This window comes from Netta rufina (assembly GCF_964035555.1).
Source record: "Netta rufina genome assembly, chromosome: 17".
NCBI lineage: Eukaryota > Metazoa > Chordata > Aves > Anseriformes > Anatidae > Netta > Netta rufina.
Genome location: NC_140141.1, coordinates 2,994,458 through 3,011,388, shown reverse-complemented (window position 1 = coordinate 3,011,388; position 16,931 = coordinate 2,994,458). Strand labels below are relative to the sequence as shown.

General features: G+C 35.5%; 1 protein-coding gene across 4 annotated transcripts in view; it reads right to left on the bottom strand.

Annotated features, from left to right (window-relative positions):
- Positions 1–16,931, bottom strand: part of SFSWAP (splicing factor SWAP) — a 48,445-nt gene that overhangs the window by 13,789 nt on the left and 17,725 nt on the right. For all 4 annotated transcript variants that reach the window (XM_084297412.1, XM_084297409.1, XM_084297410.1 and 1 more), the window contains 4 exons: positions 15,581–15,758; positions 13,289–13,522; positions 11,605–11,795; positions 203–468 (listed from right to left, as the gene is read on the bottom strand). In XM_084297412.1, coding sequence (XP_084153538.1) covers positions 203–468; positions 11,605–11,795; positions 13,289–13,522; positions 15,581–15,758 — 869 coding nt within the window. The remainder of the gene's footprint in view (positions 1–202; positions 469–11,604; positions 11,796–13,288; positions 13,523–15,580; positions 15,759–16,931) is intronic.

The following is a 16,931-nucleotide window of genomic DNA, read 5'->3' as shown; positions in this document are numbered from 1 at the left end:
CTATGTATTTAGAAATTAATGACTACTTCATCAAAAATGTTTTCAGAGATTTTTCCATATTTGATATTTATTCACTGTCTTCAGGGTGACTATATCCCTTGTAATGGGTAAGAAGATGCTTATATAATTAAAGAAGTGCAAAAACATTTTCAGTGTTAGCTCACACAGAACTCTAGAGAATATGGTTGGTTTCCAAACCCACCTTGAATGCCTGACAGTTCTATAAGCAGTGGGAAGTGAGTGCTTTGCTTTTGAATGTGATCTAGATCTGGACTTAGATGAAGAATGATACTTGAAAGGTGATCGAGATCTTGTCCGAGATCTTTTCTTGTGCTTTTTTCTTTTTTTTTCTTTTTCTTCATCCCTTGGAGGATCTTTGCTTTTGCTTGAAGGCCTTTCCGCTTGTTTAACTTCTAAGGTAGGTAAAGTTCTGACTGCAGTCACAGGACATGGTATACTACTGACACTCTGAAATCAAAGGTAAACAAAGAACATCAGCTTTCAGTTTTGAAAACTGCATAAAAATTTTTAACTTGAGAAAGTCCTATGTGTGGAGACAACACATAAGCAACTCTAGATCTTTATAGCTTTTTATACTAAACAGGAGGTTACATCTACTCTTATGAATGCCATGTAAATACACAGTTCTGGCAAAGAAACTTAAGATATCCCACTCACTAATCTTGCCTATATATATCTATATATGTATATATTGTCGAAATGCTGGATAACAAGTACAACAGCAAGGAAGATAATAACTAACAATCATCTTATATTTTTGACTCAATAAAGTGTGAGAAATACATCCGTCTTAAGAAAATAGTTGTTAAATCAATAACAATCTAACCTCCCACGACTGCTTTAAATCCTCACAGTGCTGCATTAATATTATGTAAAGCACACGTAAGTCAGGCTCACATCTTCAAAAACACATATCTAGTATTATTCAATAGAGGCCTATACAGTCCCCCAAAGGTATATATGCAAGTTGGGATACACGTGTTAAGACTCTCAGCTTAACTAGGCATACTCCTGAGTATGTATAATCTTTAGTTTTTAGAAAAAATGCGTTGTAAAAAAAAAAAAAAGTGTACTACCAGATAACTTCTCATTTATTTATACTTTTGTTTAAAAAAGTATAAACAAGAAAAATACAATCAGAACTTACTGATATTCAAGATTAAGTTTTCAAGTCACTTTCTTCCCTGAACTGTGCTATTTAGATTAGAATTTCAAGTAAAACAGTGAAATGAAGTAACGCTGATACAAATTATTTCTGTACTTTATGGAGTAAATCTTTTGCATGTAAAGGGCTGGAAAAATGACAAAAGTTATTAATCCTAATGATAGAGCAGGCCCTTGCTCAACTCATGTTCAGCGAGTAATTCTGACTACAATTAAGTGAATTATGCAAAACATACCACACTCTGAGAAATTTTCAAATTATCAGCTTGAACCTGAGAGAATTCTGCTGAACACCTTGCTTAGAACAATTCAAGTCAGGCACTGTAGATATGCTCCTCATTTCAAAGTCTGTCATTCCCCCAGCTGCCATTTCAAGGCAACTGGAGAAATCAGTTTCCCTATCATAATTTCTGCTCTACCTGGTCTGACACTTTCACCATTTGATAAAAGGATGCTTACCGTGATCAGAATAGAAACCAATACACTAAAATTCCAAATAACCAAATTAGAAGCAGGTGATCTTCTCCTCTCTCTCTGCCCTTCTTCTACTGTGAATAGGTCAAGGCAATAATTGAACTACATGTGAACACTCAAATTCGGCTTTGCTTCACATTACAGCAATGTTTCTTTTCCGAGCTTTAACTGATAACTGTTATCACAATATTTACAAAAATAGCAATAAAGCAGTACTGAAGTAGTTTGCTTCAAGGATTATAAACATTTTATACCATTATCATTTGAGTGACTAGTTTACTTGTGGCCTATTTCCAATTTCCCTAACTTGACAATCCACATGCAATTTCAGACACCTTGTCTCCAAACTCAAGGGTTTCCTAAGAGACTACTGCAGCCTACTTTTGTTCCTTGACAGTGTTATTCATGTCTTTATACAGTACCTTAGTCTCTTTGAACTCTACTGAATATGTAATAGACCAGTTTGCCTTGAAGTAGATAACTCTAATAGCTTGAAACAAAATAGCTGTAGGCAAAGCAGAATTAAGAGGAAAACAAGAGAGGGAAGAGAAAACAACATTTTTCAGTGCTCAAGTTCATTTGGCTGCACAAAACACAAGCTCTCATACCGCTAGCCAAAAAGGAAGCTAATAACTGATTGACACAGGTACTTTTAGTGCACACACAGGGATTCTCTCAGCAATCAGAATGAGGAACCCTGCACTGCTAAGCATCCCTCCATACCCACCACAAGCACTGGCTGCCAAAACTGTGATCTCTCCTTGACTTTCAGGAGGCTTTCAGTACAAGTGACAGAGCTGTCCACATCCCTCTGCGAAGCGTACTGCAACCTGGCTGGATGGAGATTCAGACACAACAGCTCCAGCTTACTAATGAAGCATGTTTGGAAAGCTCTGGCAGAGATCATACAGAAGTAACTTCACCAACCCCCAAGTGAATACGTAGGTCCTGAGTGCGAGACAAGAGCTAGCGCAGAGAGGGAAGCCACCTACCCAGCCAAACTGACACAACGCACGGCTGGGACCTGGTGCTCAGAGAAGCTGTCACAAACAAGCCGATTCCTGAAGTGGCAACTCTACTTTCAAGGAAAAAGCCACCAGCAAAATGGCTTGAAACATCCTCAGAGCTGAAGGCAGAGCTCTGTGAAAGCATGTTATGCCAGCAAGTTGCCAGGACACGCAGAAAAGTTAAATAATGCAGCTGAATTTGAAAACAAAACAAAATAAACCAAAACTGTCTTGTGTTGGGCAAATAAAAGAAGCTGTCAGTGACTTGGGGTTTTACTAGGGAAAACTGACCCAGGCAAACTAAGGTAGTAGAGGCAAGAGCGAAGTAAATCAATAAATAAAAAACAAAGCAAGTGTGGACATTGGGAGATTATTAAGGATTTCCAAAAGGCAGAAACTTTTTTTTTTTTTTTTTTTAAACTGACCAGACTTTGGAAACCTGCAGGTCAGCAGAACGCTGTTTCAGAAAGCATAGCAACAAGCTGGATACCTGATTAATTTTATTATGCATCTCAAGGGAAGAGAGATGTAAGGCTTTTGAGAACTCTCCTAGGAAATTAGATTGCAAACTTTCAGACAGCATTCATTGAACCTCACTTCTTTGTTCGTTTAGGTTAACAGAACACTCTTTCAGCCCCTAACAAAAATTAGTGTCAGACAATTAGAGCTCTTCTTCTGTATTTTCTGTGGACGGCTGAAGGAAATCCTGGTAAAAGAACGCTTCCTACAGTAAACACCTGCTATGAGAAATGTTTCAAAGGTACTTCTTCAGAAAAAAAAGATTATTGAAAAACTCTCATTTAATAGACATGGGTTAGGAAAGAGCTTTCTATCAGGAAGGATGTAAAACTATATGAGAACAAGTACTTCAGTTCATTACCAGACATTTGCTTGTTTGCAGTATTCACAAGATCGGGACACACATTAGTTTTTCATGGGTTACATTATTTAATCAAGGTTCAAAACAAGGATTAGAAGTAAACCAGGAAGTGTTTATTAAAACAGAACAAAACACTGGCATTGTTCCTGGTACAAGTGAACTTAACTGTGAAAGAACATTATTTATAATATAACTAATGCTTTCACAATTAGTTAATGTTTTTTCTATTCTGAAAGCTGATTTTTGCATTAATTTCAATCCTGTGTTAGATCAAAGTTGGAAAGAGTTAAGAATTAGAACTCTGAAAAGTTAATCAACAATTACTTTATTTCATTAAAAATTGAATTTCATAAAATCTAAATCGCTTCAAACTTTTCTCTACCCCTGCACCTTTTTTTTCTGCAGGTTCCACAAAGATTGTGCTGAAATACTCCTTGACACGGAACTAGTAAGCAACTGTCTCCTAGTAATAAAAACGTACCATCACTCTGTGCATCAGAGTGAGCAGTTAAAACTTTTAAAAGACTTAGTCCAACCCTAAATTACCCTAAAGTGCTTAAATGTAATTGATAAAAACACTTGTTCTTCTAGAACAAAATAGTACTGAAAGATAAACTGTTTCAACAGTTTAGTTGCTGCTACAACTAGTAACACTACAGTGACCATAAGAACTTATTTAAAAACAAACAAACAAACAAAACAAAACAAAAAAGAAACAAAACAAAAAAAAACACAGAATTTTGCATCTTCGATTTTGAAAGGCCAACTGCAAAGAAATTTGTGGTTGTGAATGTGTTTGCTGCATGGAGCAGTATGCCTTTATACCCTGAGTACTTTGAAGAACAAAAATCAAGGCACAGAATATTCTTAACTCCCCCACATACCTACATTCTTTAGATGGCAGTTTCTGGTATTCAACTTTTCCTCCATTAAATATTCGTTGAAGTAATTACAGTATAAGGAATTACAACTCTCGTGTAATTTTTATATTAGGGTTCTTGCAATAAAAGAAGTTTCAAATGCCAGCAAGATAGCCACCACTTATGCCCCAAATGCCACATTAGTATGTGGCACTTGGTTTTATGTTTTTTGTATGACCTTTTGAAAAAGCAAGATAATGGAAGTTTTGAAACAAACAAGCTAACAACCCCCTCCCCCAAATCGTTCCATACTAAACAGAAGATAATGATGCATATATTCTACTTTGCTTTTTTTCCCCCAGAAATGGATGACCCTGAAACACTTGAAAGGTTTTTATTTCCTCTAAATACTAAGCATATGGTATTCATTACAGTTACATTTTGCTTACAAATTAATATTTTTTAAAAGATGCAAACATAAAATTGTTATATGTGATTACTCCTCTAAACAGGCATACAGCAATACACACCATCTATTGCTAATGCAGCAAAATCAACTACAGCAGAAAGTGTGAAAGATGTACACAATCTACAGTTGTTGATAACGCTGTTACACTTGGCAAAAATTGAATTGCACCTTACTTTTAAGCCTGTACTACAAACTTCTGTTTCAGCCATAAACATACTACTCTCCACAAAAAATGAATACTGTTACGAACAGGACAGAAGTAAGGACAAGCCATGTAAAGAAACAAATGAAAAACAGGTCTTCAAAAGAGAAAAGATGAAAGAGACCAAACAAGTTAAGATGTGCTTTGTGCTATAGAATCTTTATATTCAGAGGCACAATGACAGATGACATTAGGGACAAGCCATTAAAACAGTTACTTTCAAGTTACGTGCTTGCCTGGTTTTGCAGCATTATAATGGTGAATTTGTCTCCTTGTTTCAATTGGATGTTAAGGTGTATACAGGTAACAGTTTGGGTACAGCTAACTGTCTTTTACAAGTAGATCAAAGTACTTATCACCCATAAAACATTTCTGACAAGATAAAATATGAGAGATGAGCAGAATAATATGTATTAGAAACCTATCAGGCATGCTATTAGGTAAATCATGCCTTGTATACAAAAATTATACTGTACTACACATGCAGAACACCCATCTGTACATCAAGTAACTGCTACGAAGAAGTCAAATACACTGTGTGCTACAGGGACTATATAAAGCGTAGCCTAACCATGCACCAGCATTGTCCCCCTTTCCTATTTTTGTCAGGTATTACCTGCTCCAGTAGATTCTGAGATGCTTTATCTCTTCAGTTGCTTCAACAGTCACTTAAGACCATTTGCTTTGACAAAAAATGAAGCTCTGAAGGCCTTCTTTTGGCAGGGATAGCAGGGATAAGACTTTACCTATGTAAATCACTGTTACCAAAACTTTGCTGGAAGTATTGATTTGGCAGCTTAGATTGTACCTCTGCAAGACTTCTACAACTTGCTACAGTTATCAGCCACTGTTAACAAAAAGATTAAGCAAATCTTAAGATTTGCTTAATTTGGCAAGACACCGAACCTTGCCAGGTTTTGTTTGGCTGCAAAACAGATGGAGAACCCCTGCTTCAGAGATGCTGCTTCCTTTTTTGCTCCCAGAGGCACCTAAGAACAACACTGCTTAAGCAGACAGGATTGGGAATAATCCAAAGTTTTGAATTAGCATTTTTGTAGACAAACAACATTTTAAACCCCTAAAAAGTTGCAAAATGTGCTACAGGCCTGCCATACCACAGCCTACTACTACCAAAGGTGATGTTTGTATTCAGAATTCAACTGATGCCAACAGCTACATATCTGGAAGAGTCCTACAGTCCTCAAAATTAAAAGGTTGCTCCCTATTGCAGGCCACAGAACCTTACGTTTGTGGCCAACTGACTGTACTTTCTCTTAACTGAAATACTGCCCCTCATGTGTGTTAAATGGTATGCTTTTCTTGTTAAAATAGCATCCACCTGAATCATATATAAACATAAAATCATACAAAATGAGAGATGCTACCAAGTTACTGTTAACCCATCTCTTGAAAAAGCACAGACTTCACCAGCTACTAGTTACTGCAAGCCGATTAGCTTCAGGAACTGAGCTAGAGTTCCATGTTTTCTAAATGCTGCTCTGATGAAGGATTATTCATAACTGCATTACTGTTGTAATGCATCCAAGAATGGTGAGGAGTCATTTCTGAAAAGCTGTGCTGCTTCATTGCTCAAGCTCATTTTTCAGCCTTTTGTTCCTCTTGCTTGATTTCACTTTAAGGAAAAACAGAAAACCATATAAAATAATGAATTCAGCTAGGGAAAAAGTAGATCTGACTATTTTTATGATCCAGCTGAAGTCAAAGAGCTTAAAAGTACTACGTACTCTATGGTGTCGAGTGCCCTTTACATGCAGTTAGTGGAATCAATTTTGTTCCAACTTAAAACATATACTCAGTAACAGCAATTCTTTTAAGAAATACTAGGCATCTTGAAAATCTGACAGAGGTCAAACAAAGCTTTGCTCATTTAATGCATTTCTATACCGTGTGATAAGCAGGTTTTCAGCACTGATGTATGCTGTGTATAAACAGACAAATAGCATGACTAGTTTTTATACAGTTATTTGGCAAGGACAAGCTCATGGGAATTATGCATCTCCCATGGAAATTCTCAACCAATTTTCATGCCTTATTATACTTTTCAGTCATTACTCCATTTCTGAGATACATTTTAAGCTACAAAAATCATTCCACTACACTAAGTCTATGACCACTGCATATCAATCTTTGTTTCCTGGACTCAGCATTGGATGGTCATATCCCCAAAAGGGAGATAAAATATGTTGTGACATTTTTGGTAAAACTAAATACTTTTTTCTTCATTTTGTGAAATTTCCACTTTTGCTTCCATTGACCAAACTGCAAAACTAATTTTACATCTTTCTTTCTATTGATTACACATATGTTTTCTTGATTACAGTTACTTTTTGTTATTGTAGAATACTTTTGCTATCAGTGTTTTTAAATGCATGTTTTTGTTTCTGAAACATGACTGAAAAAGCTTTTAAAAAAAAAAAAAAACAAACCACAAACAAGATCTGCACTATGTATCTGTTTATAAATCAATCTAAACACCATGATGCAGATTACTGGATTTTGAGTGTAGACAGCAGAAGACCGCCCATTAATACAGTACTAACATTCCCAATATAGAATGTCAATATTATTTCAAAAAGGCAGGTCACATCACTAACATTTAAATACGTACTTGAAATTCTAAATAAACCCTTTTATAAACAAATTGTTGTCCAATTACTTCTATTGGTAAGAAGCAGAGAAAGTGGTTGCTTTAAAATTCTTAGATACACAGGACTTTGTGTGAGAAACAGAGATGTCTTCTCTGAAACAGTACTTCTGCAGAAGAAAACCAGACATTTTTAGCAAGTAAGTTTACTGAGAAGTAGAATTTGGGTGAGGCTTTTGTTGAAAAGTTGACTTGCTTTTTAGTAAGTTCAACTTAGACCTTGAGTAATTTCAGATGCAAGTGGGGACACTAATCTGCTCTTCTGAAAAGAGACAACTGTTATTGAAGTTGTTGGTTATTTCAGGCACTCTCTTAAAGAAAATAACAACAGAATCTCAGCTTAGAAATGCCTATGTCCTTGACAAATCCCTTTGAGGAGAAGAGCAGACAAAGTCTCAGGAATTTTGCAGTGGCATGTCTCTCTGCATTCATTCAACATATAACTGGAAAAACATAACGCACACGCACCAGTCATAGGAAAAACACATTAGCATCAGTAATGAGAATCCTAAACAGGATCTCAGCTTGTGTTCATACTCAATTCATGAGCTACTATGTTGATACGGAATTCTTTCTGTGGCAAAGGAAACAATGGAAAGCCACGTCATTCGTTCTTGTTGCAGTCTGTCACAACCATTTCAGTGGTTGTGAAATATTCAATTGGTACCCAAGATGAGGTTTTGCTTGATCAGTGCAACCAAGAACTCCTTGCTGGTTTTTCTAGGAGTGACACAGTTCCAAACACAGGAAACAGACTCTACTTCCCAACTATATTTGTGTTTGCAATGTGCATGGTAGGTCTGACTGCAACACACACAGTTTTTTTCTGGCTTCTGTAGGATCCCATAAAAATACTCCTAAGCTGTATAAATTTCAGGTCCTATTTAGGCTGGGTATCAGGAAACTACATAGCCTACACCAAATCTCACTCCTACTTTTTTCCCCACAGCTGTTTACAACTACTGCAGTGAAGACCTAAGTCCAAGGTGACCCTCTTGAAACAGGTTTTGATGGGTTTTCTTCCATTAAGAAAAGAGATTGTCTGGACTTGTTGGAGGCATCCATACAATTGCTGAAAACACAGACAATCTTTTATGAAGCATGCATGAGATCATGCTGGATTGGGATGTGTTATGATAAAACAATACCCAGACTGAAAGAAAAAGAGGTTGACAATCTAGCCTCTTCTTCACTCTGAAGTTAAGCAATTAGGAACTTAAATGGAAAATATACAATGCACATGGGAAAGTGTCACTTGGACAGAGAACACAGCTCTGCTGCCAAAACCTGCAGATGGAGAAAAAAGCTTCGGGACAGAGCTGTGATGTACAAACAAATCAATACGAGAAGGATTTTCCTATAGAATAAATGCAAATCCCTCACTTAGGCTTTTAAAATTGTAGTTATTTTATTGAAATCAGAAAAGGTTTATGTGAAATGCATTATTTCTAAGCTGTTTTGAACAGAGTTTTCCATTTATTAATAGGGAAAAAAGCAGATCAGTGGCTTTGATCAATACAAGTTTTTAGAGTTTGGTTTTATATTTCTTCACTAAAATTTGCAGAAAAGCATTTCTAGGAAACAAATGTCTTCAGCTGAAGAAGGGAGACAAAGAATGCAGTTTTTGTATGGCTCCTATCTCTTCCAGCTTTCAACAACAAGCTGGAAACGATTAATTCCAGAAACATCAATCCCTCTCGATCTCTTCATAGTGATCTTGAAGATGCAAATAAAAATTATGAATACACTGTTGAAGTAAACAGGCTACTGGAGTTAAGAGGACAAAACATATTTCACTATTCTCAGAGCCTGTTGAACACGACTAAAGTATAAAAACCAGAAATTACCATAGAGAAAGATGAGACTTTCATTACAGTTTTGTCTTCATTACTAGGGAAAATGAATTTATAATCTACATTTTTCTGTAGCTTGTACTTTTGAGATTCTCTTTTTTCGTAGAGACATTGCTTACTTTTTTATTTTTTATATTTTTTTAATTGCATGAATATAAGCATTTTGAACCAATGCACATATTACTTACTACCTATGGGCATTTACAAAGGCTCACAAATTCTACACCAAACACAAAATAGTAATTAACCAGCAGCAGGACTAAAAATCAAAAATAAAATCCACATACAAACTGCTTACTAAGTTATGACCAAAGCAAAAATGAAGCAAGTTAGCAAACTCATCTGTATGCCTCTGTTGTGAGAAGCACTATACAATAATGAACATTATTGTACCAACTTTTAAGTTATTAGCTAAAGGTTACCACCTATGGCAGACACAGACAGAGTAAGTGCAATTATGTCTTTATTACACTTACATAGTTGCTTCAAACATGTTTATACCAACCTATTATTTTTTACATAATGAAGTACTAGAAAACTTGTGGAAATTAAAATAAAACTGAAGTATTTCTGCAACTTAACTTAAACATCTTTTGACCCAAGATTGCCCCTTTAAGCTTGCCTACTCAAAAATTCTAGGTCTTACAAAACCGATTTCTAGAAGCTATACCCAAAAGGTATTTTAATTGATCCACATACCGCCTGGTAATAGTTCGATTTGCTGCATAAGATAATTGCAGATAACTGATTAATAGTTATTTCTGCGTGATAAAACCTCTTTTTTTCTTCTTTGTGATAAATTCTAGTAAACCAGCACATGACCACTAGAAAACAGATTTTAATTTCCTTTGGAAACTACAGCCCAAACAGTTAAATGGCAAAGTAACTTACTAGCAACTCTATTAGCTTTTTACAGCTAGGCACAAAGTCTTTTATCAACCCTCAGGTTACTTTTAGATTGGCCTAAGAATACCATGATCACCCACTGAAAACAGAGCTTCTGAAAGCTCTCAAACTGACATTACCTTAGTTTGATCTATTACAATTGACTGTCCAGACAGGGGATACAGGGACAAATTGTCAGGAGCATTGCAAAGACAAAAGAAAGATGGAAAGCAGTCTGCCTGTGCCACATACACTAGGATTCTAGAGAGCAGCAAAGTGCACAAATTTGTAACACAACTATCAAAATCTCTTCTTTGAAAGAAGTGCAGGAATAGTGACACTCCAAATTGCTTTGCTCTAGATAGACATTCGCTTCAGCCATCCAAAACAGATTCTACTAAACAAACCCAAGGCATTGGGCCGCTTTATCATAAGAATAGCACAAGCATATACTCTGGAAGACAGACAGCAGAATAATTAGTCCCCTCAATTCTTTCACTTTGAGTTTCTTGTTTTGATTCTTTACTACCTGCTCTGTAAGTAGCATGCATGCACACATTATTTTTCCCACCTATGTATTTATTTTCTTGATTAAGAATGCTCCAGCTAGAAACTTTAAGTTGTATGGATCATTTCACTACCTATTTATCTCAGTTTTATACCAGCTAAATTAAAAAAAATAAACAGCAGGACAGGTTCAAAGTAAATCTGAATGTAAGCTCAGTTGCCTGCATACTGTTTCAAAATTTTGAATATATCTACTCACACCAAAATAAACTTGAAACAAGCAAATATTAAAACAGATTCCTAAAGAAATTTGAAAGAGGAGCATTCTACTTCACAGACCTACTAGCGCAGAGTTAAACTTGCAAGTTTATTTTGCTTTCTGTAACTGGCAATCTGACCTTTGAATTACACACCTTATTTCTCTACCAGTTTTTTAATTGAAATTAAGAGGCACGTGTAACTGAAAAAAGATTAACATGTGTTTAAAATTCAAATTTCTGTCCATTTGTAAAATATTCCATCTCTTCTGTCAACTTGATAAAATACTCCCAGATTCATACCCCACAGGTAATTTTTCTGCTAGCTTTACAGTAAAGAGAAATGTATTTCCTGCATACCTCAACACTGAAGGAATTCTCTTCAACCTTCTCAGTTTCTGCCTCTGCCAGAGGATTTTTCAGAGTCTGCAAGAACAGTGCAGCTTTCCTTTTGCGTTCTGCTTGTAGCTGCTTTTCTTTTGATTCCTTGGAGGCCTGTGCAAGCTTCTCCCTCGCCGCAGCTGCTAGTCTATCTTCAAGTTTCTGCTTTGCTAAGGAAAATAAAAATCAAGTTTAGAATGAATCACACTTGCATAACGTAAGTTTCCTTGAAAGAAACACACAACCAAAAAATAACAGAACCAAACGGTCCCCCCAGCTATACACAAACCTTTCTAGTACATCTATTCAGACAGATAGTAAGGACATATCACTTGAAATGATCAAATTCTACCCATTATAATTTATAAGTAATGTTATTTGATCAATTAAAAGCATTAATAAAGTAAAAATTGTTAAGCTTAAAGAAACCGCCATAAAAATCTGATCCTGGAAGTGCAGCATACTAGTGTTTTCCTTAGCATTTACAGAAGCTGCCTAAAATAGTAGCAGTACAAATTCTGAGGCTTTTTCCTTCATACTCCTTAAAGCGATGCACTCTTCATTTTGCTTTTCTCACAGGCTGGTTCATTTTCTCACTTCTTCCAGCCCACTTTACATATATCTAAAAAAGTTTACAAAGGAGTTTGCTCCAGATAGCTTGACAAATGGTTTTGCAGTTGTTGTAACCAACAATTATTGTTATGTGATTAAAGAAAGAAAACAAGCCACTTTAGCTATGCACAGAACACTTTTTTTTTTTTTAACGTGCTTCATCTTACATTTCCAGCTCTGTGTACTGAACACATAGATGATTTTTGGGTTAATTGCACCCAACCCAGCTTTTCCCAACCATCTCTTATGCTTCATTTTTATTATCATATACAGTATTTCAGACTTGCTCTACATATATATCACTAGAGTGTACTCAGTGCTACGCAAGTGTAGAAAGGAACTGTTGCTTAGAAATAAAAAAAGTACTGTTTGACAATGAAAAATTAAATTTCTGTGGCATACTCACAGTTATAAAAGCAATATTAAGTTTTTAAGCTGGCAAACACTGACAGCATCTCTACTTTATATTAAACAGTCTCTACTGTGAAACCGCCTGGGGGATGAAGGTGGGAAATCTGATCTCTTTAGAAGATCACTTCATTTGAATTCACACTGCATACCCTTCTGCCCTTACATATGCACAGTAACAGGGAAACCCGTACAAAGCCTTAGTGGCACTGCATTATAACAGGAACAAAACATCAGCAAGGTGATATTAAGAGTATATGGGCATGCTATGTTACTGAAAAATAACTTGAAGCATTTCATTGTTCTGTGAAGAAAATGAGCAATTGACATGTCTTTTTCTGGGTTGTATAAATACAAACTGGAAACTAGAAGTTTCATGTTTTACCCCAAGTTTGTAAAGAAAAAAAAAAATCAGAAAGATCATGTACCATGGCAAACTATTCAATGCCATTGTGTTATAGTATCAGTTTCAACTGAGCAACCAATGAATATTTTGTACTTCTCAATAAGTAAGAAACTGTGGGAAAAGGAAAAATAATAATCTAATTCCTGTAAATGTAACATGGTGAAGACTGAAAATAATTACACGGTACTTTACAAAGGACTCAATCTTTCATTTTGTTTTCAATATAACATGGGATACCTTGTTTAGCTTCCAACTCCTCCTGAGTAAGCTGAGGTTTTTTCTCTTCAGCAGGAGTAGAAGGAGTGGTAACAGCTGGAGTATGGTTTGAAGCATTATTAGCATTCTCCTGGCCTTCCTTGCCCTCTTCCTCCTCCTCATCACTGTCATCATCTAATTTAACACGGTTTTTCTCCAAAGGAAGAAGGTCATTTTCCTTGGCCTTGATTGCAAAGCTTATTGGAGCAAATGATGCTGTGAAAGAATGGGTAAGATTTTACACATCATTAAACAACAGTGGGAAGCATGTTGAATTTCTTGTGTTTATCCGTAACTCCTGAAGCCTACACCATGGGAGAAACCAAAACCAAGAAAGAGATCTGTATCATCCTTACACTGTGGTAATTATTTTGGAGGACAATACAACATAATCATTTTTTTCTTATTTGAACATATTTTGGAAACTATTTCCCTGAAATGTTCAGCCTCAAATTAAAACATTTCAGATATAAACCATTTTTTAGACCCAGCCATACAATACAGTTGTTAAAATGTTTTTCATTTATTTAAAATCAGTTAAGGGTTTTCCACCCTCAAAATCTGTGAGAATTGGTCTTGAAACCAGAAACATTCCAGTCTAGGATAAAATACTTCGTAATGCTATAAGAAGCAGAAAAATAGTTTAAAGTATTTTTTCATATTTTATTATATCAGACACTGCAATAAGATCTATAATACAACTAGAACTTAAAATACATCTCTTTAAAGGATCACTTGCATTCCATATTTTTCTGTAAATCTGTTATCTTAGGCCAAAGAGATATGGACATTCCTAGAAAAGAATTCAGTATTTCCTGCCTATGGTTGCTTGCTTTCTTGTTGAATCAGTTTTCCCAGTTTTTTCCCACTGAACACTCCTGCTAAGGCTGCTGACACACTACAGCATGATACAGCCCCTTATGCTCTCTTCACACTAAATCTGATGGTTTGCGCAACAATAGCATTTGTCTGGCTCACAGAACAGCACTTAAAGACTAACATCCATCTATATGAAAATTAATTACTTTGGGGAGTTAACAACATTTCACTATAGGAGAAATAAATGCAAAATTTCAATACTGTTCCCTAAAAAGTAATTCACTGCTGCAATACCTGTCTTTCACAAATAGGAATGCCTGTTGCATGCATATATAAATATCCTCTAAGGTTCTAGTAACAGAAAATTAAATACAACAATTAATTTACATGTCAGTGTTTAGAAAATATAAGCTTTGCATCTTCTAATTCTAAGGGAAGAAAACAGGCTCATAAGTAAGAACCCCAAAATTACAAGATGAGAAATCATAATGGGAATTTTTCAACTTTTTCATATAACTAAACAAATCCTAAAATGGGATTTTAATCCTTCAGAGGCAGAAGAAAGGTTCGGATATTATGTTTGTCTTAGAGCCAGCTACTGCATTTACATTACAAGAAAGTGGGATTTGTACCATACCAGAAAGTGAAAATAAATTTACAGGAATAAGATCACAGGGACCAGAGGTAAACTCATCAGCAATTAAGTAAGCCTCTGAAGAAGGCAGAAGGTAGTACTTGTCAGCGGGAACACTGGTTAAGTTTGTCTTCTGCTTTGTTTCCTAATGGCTTTTAATTCTACTTCTATCTTTTAAGTTTCTATTTTATACTGAAAAGATGACATTTTACGATTTCTTTTTCTGGCAGGCCAGGAAATCAGTTCTTAAATATAAAAAATCTGTTTTTTATATTTACTCAGGATATTAACAGTGTTAGCTAAATTTGGCTTTTAAGAGATCCTTCCACTTTGTCCCTCTGCTACTATAACTGCAAGAGGAAAAACATTTCACCTGCATGTGAAAAGGCTTTTTTTTTTTTCCCCCAGTATGACTAACATGCACCATGGGAAGACTGATTAACCAAGAAATAAGTGTAGTGTACTTCCTTCACATATATGGTTTCAAACAAGACTACTGCTTTTATTCAGGAGTACCTTCTTTCTTACAGAGCTTGTAACTGTCAAGTTTTAAATGACAAAAATAAAATTCTGCTGGCATCATTGATGAAAGCCTTCAACTTTGCACTAAACTAAAACGAAACAATTTATTCTGTCAGACAGTGAATACCTCATAGTCTGATAAAAGAAAAATATGAAAGCAAGCAAATTGCTTACCTTTTTTTAAGGTTTTAGTGAAAATAACGCTTAAATTCTTTTCCCTACTCCCCTCCCGCATCCCCTTTTTTCCTTCACTATACGTTAACAAATATTTTTATGGCCAACAACTCATGCCAACGTACCTTTCACCAATTTACCATCACTGACAGTTTTAGAAGGAGGAACATCCTTTTTAGTTCCTGGAACTCCCTTAGCACTTGGCTCAGATGCATCTTCAGGTGTGTGCTCATCTGCAAATTGAGTCTCACTTGCCGTATCAGTGGCAGTATCTGCTGGAACATCTTCAGATGAAGATACTCCCTTTTCAAAAGAAATATTTAATTTTACCAATTGGGCAGTTTATGAGAGTTAACGCTGTGCTTAGGGAGCTGCAATTATGCCAACTATTTCAAACATCGTTTTATGAACAGCTAATTGTACATCAATAAGCAGTCATGACCAAAGTTTGCTCCTTGTAAATAATACACTGCTTCACATACACCCACAGGCTTCACAGACTAGAGATCTGCAGTAAGATGTGTTATTTTAAAGGGAAGAAAATGTTTTTCAGCTGGTACACTTTTGCAAACAACTGTTTTAATAATGGCATTTTTTAAAACTGGACCCTAAAAGCATATACTTTCTTTCCAAAGTATTTTCTTTTAATTCTTGATCTCTAGAGTCGAGGACAAAATCCACTAAAGTTGATTTACAGAACAAAAGCTTAAGTTGTTTTTTGGTAATGTCTAACTCGTTCCAACGTTTTGCTGAAGAACACTGGGCCTATCGATAAGTTTTTGTGACATTAAACTGATACAGTACAGGTGTTTTAAGATTTTCAATAGAGTTAAGAATTATTGTTTCTACTGTTACATGACTGAATCATTCAAGACAACTTCTAAACTCATACTGTAAGAATATTAAGATAAATATTTTTAATATCCTACAATATCTACATGGCAAGTCTGGAGATCACATTAAAAAATTTAACATTTAAATGAGCCTCTCTCAGCAAATAGTTTGGTCGCTTCCCACTGGCAGCTGTTAAGTATATTTAATGGTGAAATATCATGTATTGAAGCGATCCTTTCATTGCTCCCTGCAGCCACTCCCTGACCAACAGAACTAATTTCTGAAAATCCTTTGAGAGGAAACGGATTTCATGTATTTACTGAAGCCAACAGCACGATTTTCTATTAACTTTAATGGCCAAAAGGAGAATAATCAATTGCACTAGTTGCCTATACTTACATTATTAAAGCATAAAAATAATACTGAAATCATTATTCTAAAAAAATTAAAGAGAACAGCAATATCTACAAAACCATGCAGTAACACAATATTCATTGCTACACAAGACCTCAGGGGACTTAAACCAGTTTCTGCTTGCTTCTTAGCTACTAGAATCATTTGAACACCTAAAAGGAATCTTTTATCATTACATTTTGGTTAGCGCACAATTTCCCCTGAAAATAAACGTTAATGAGTCTTGAT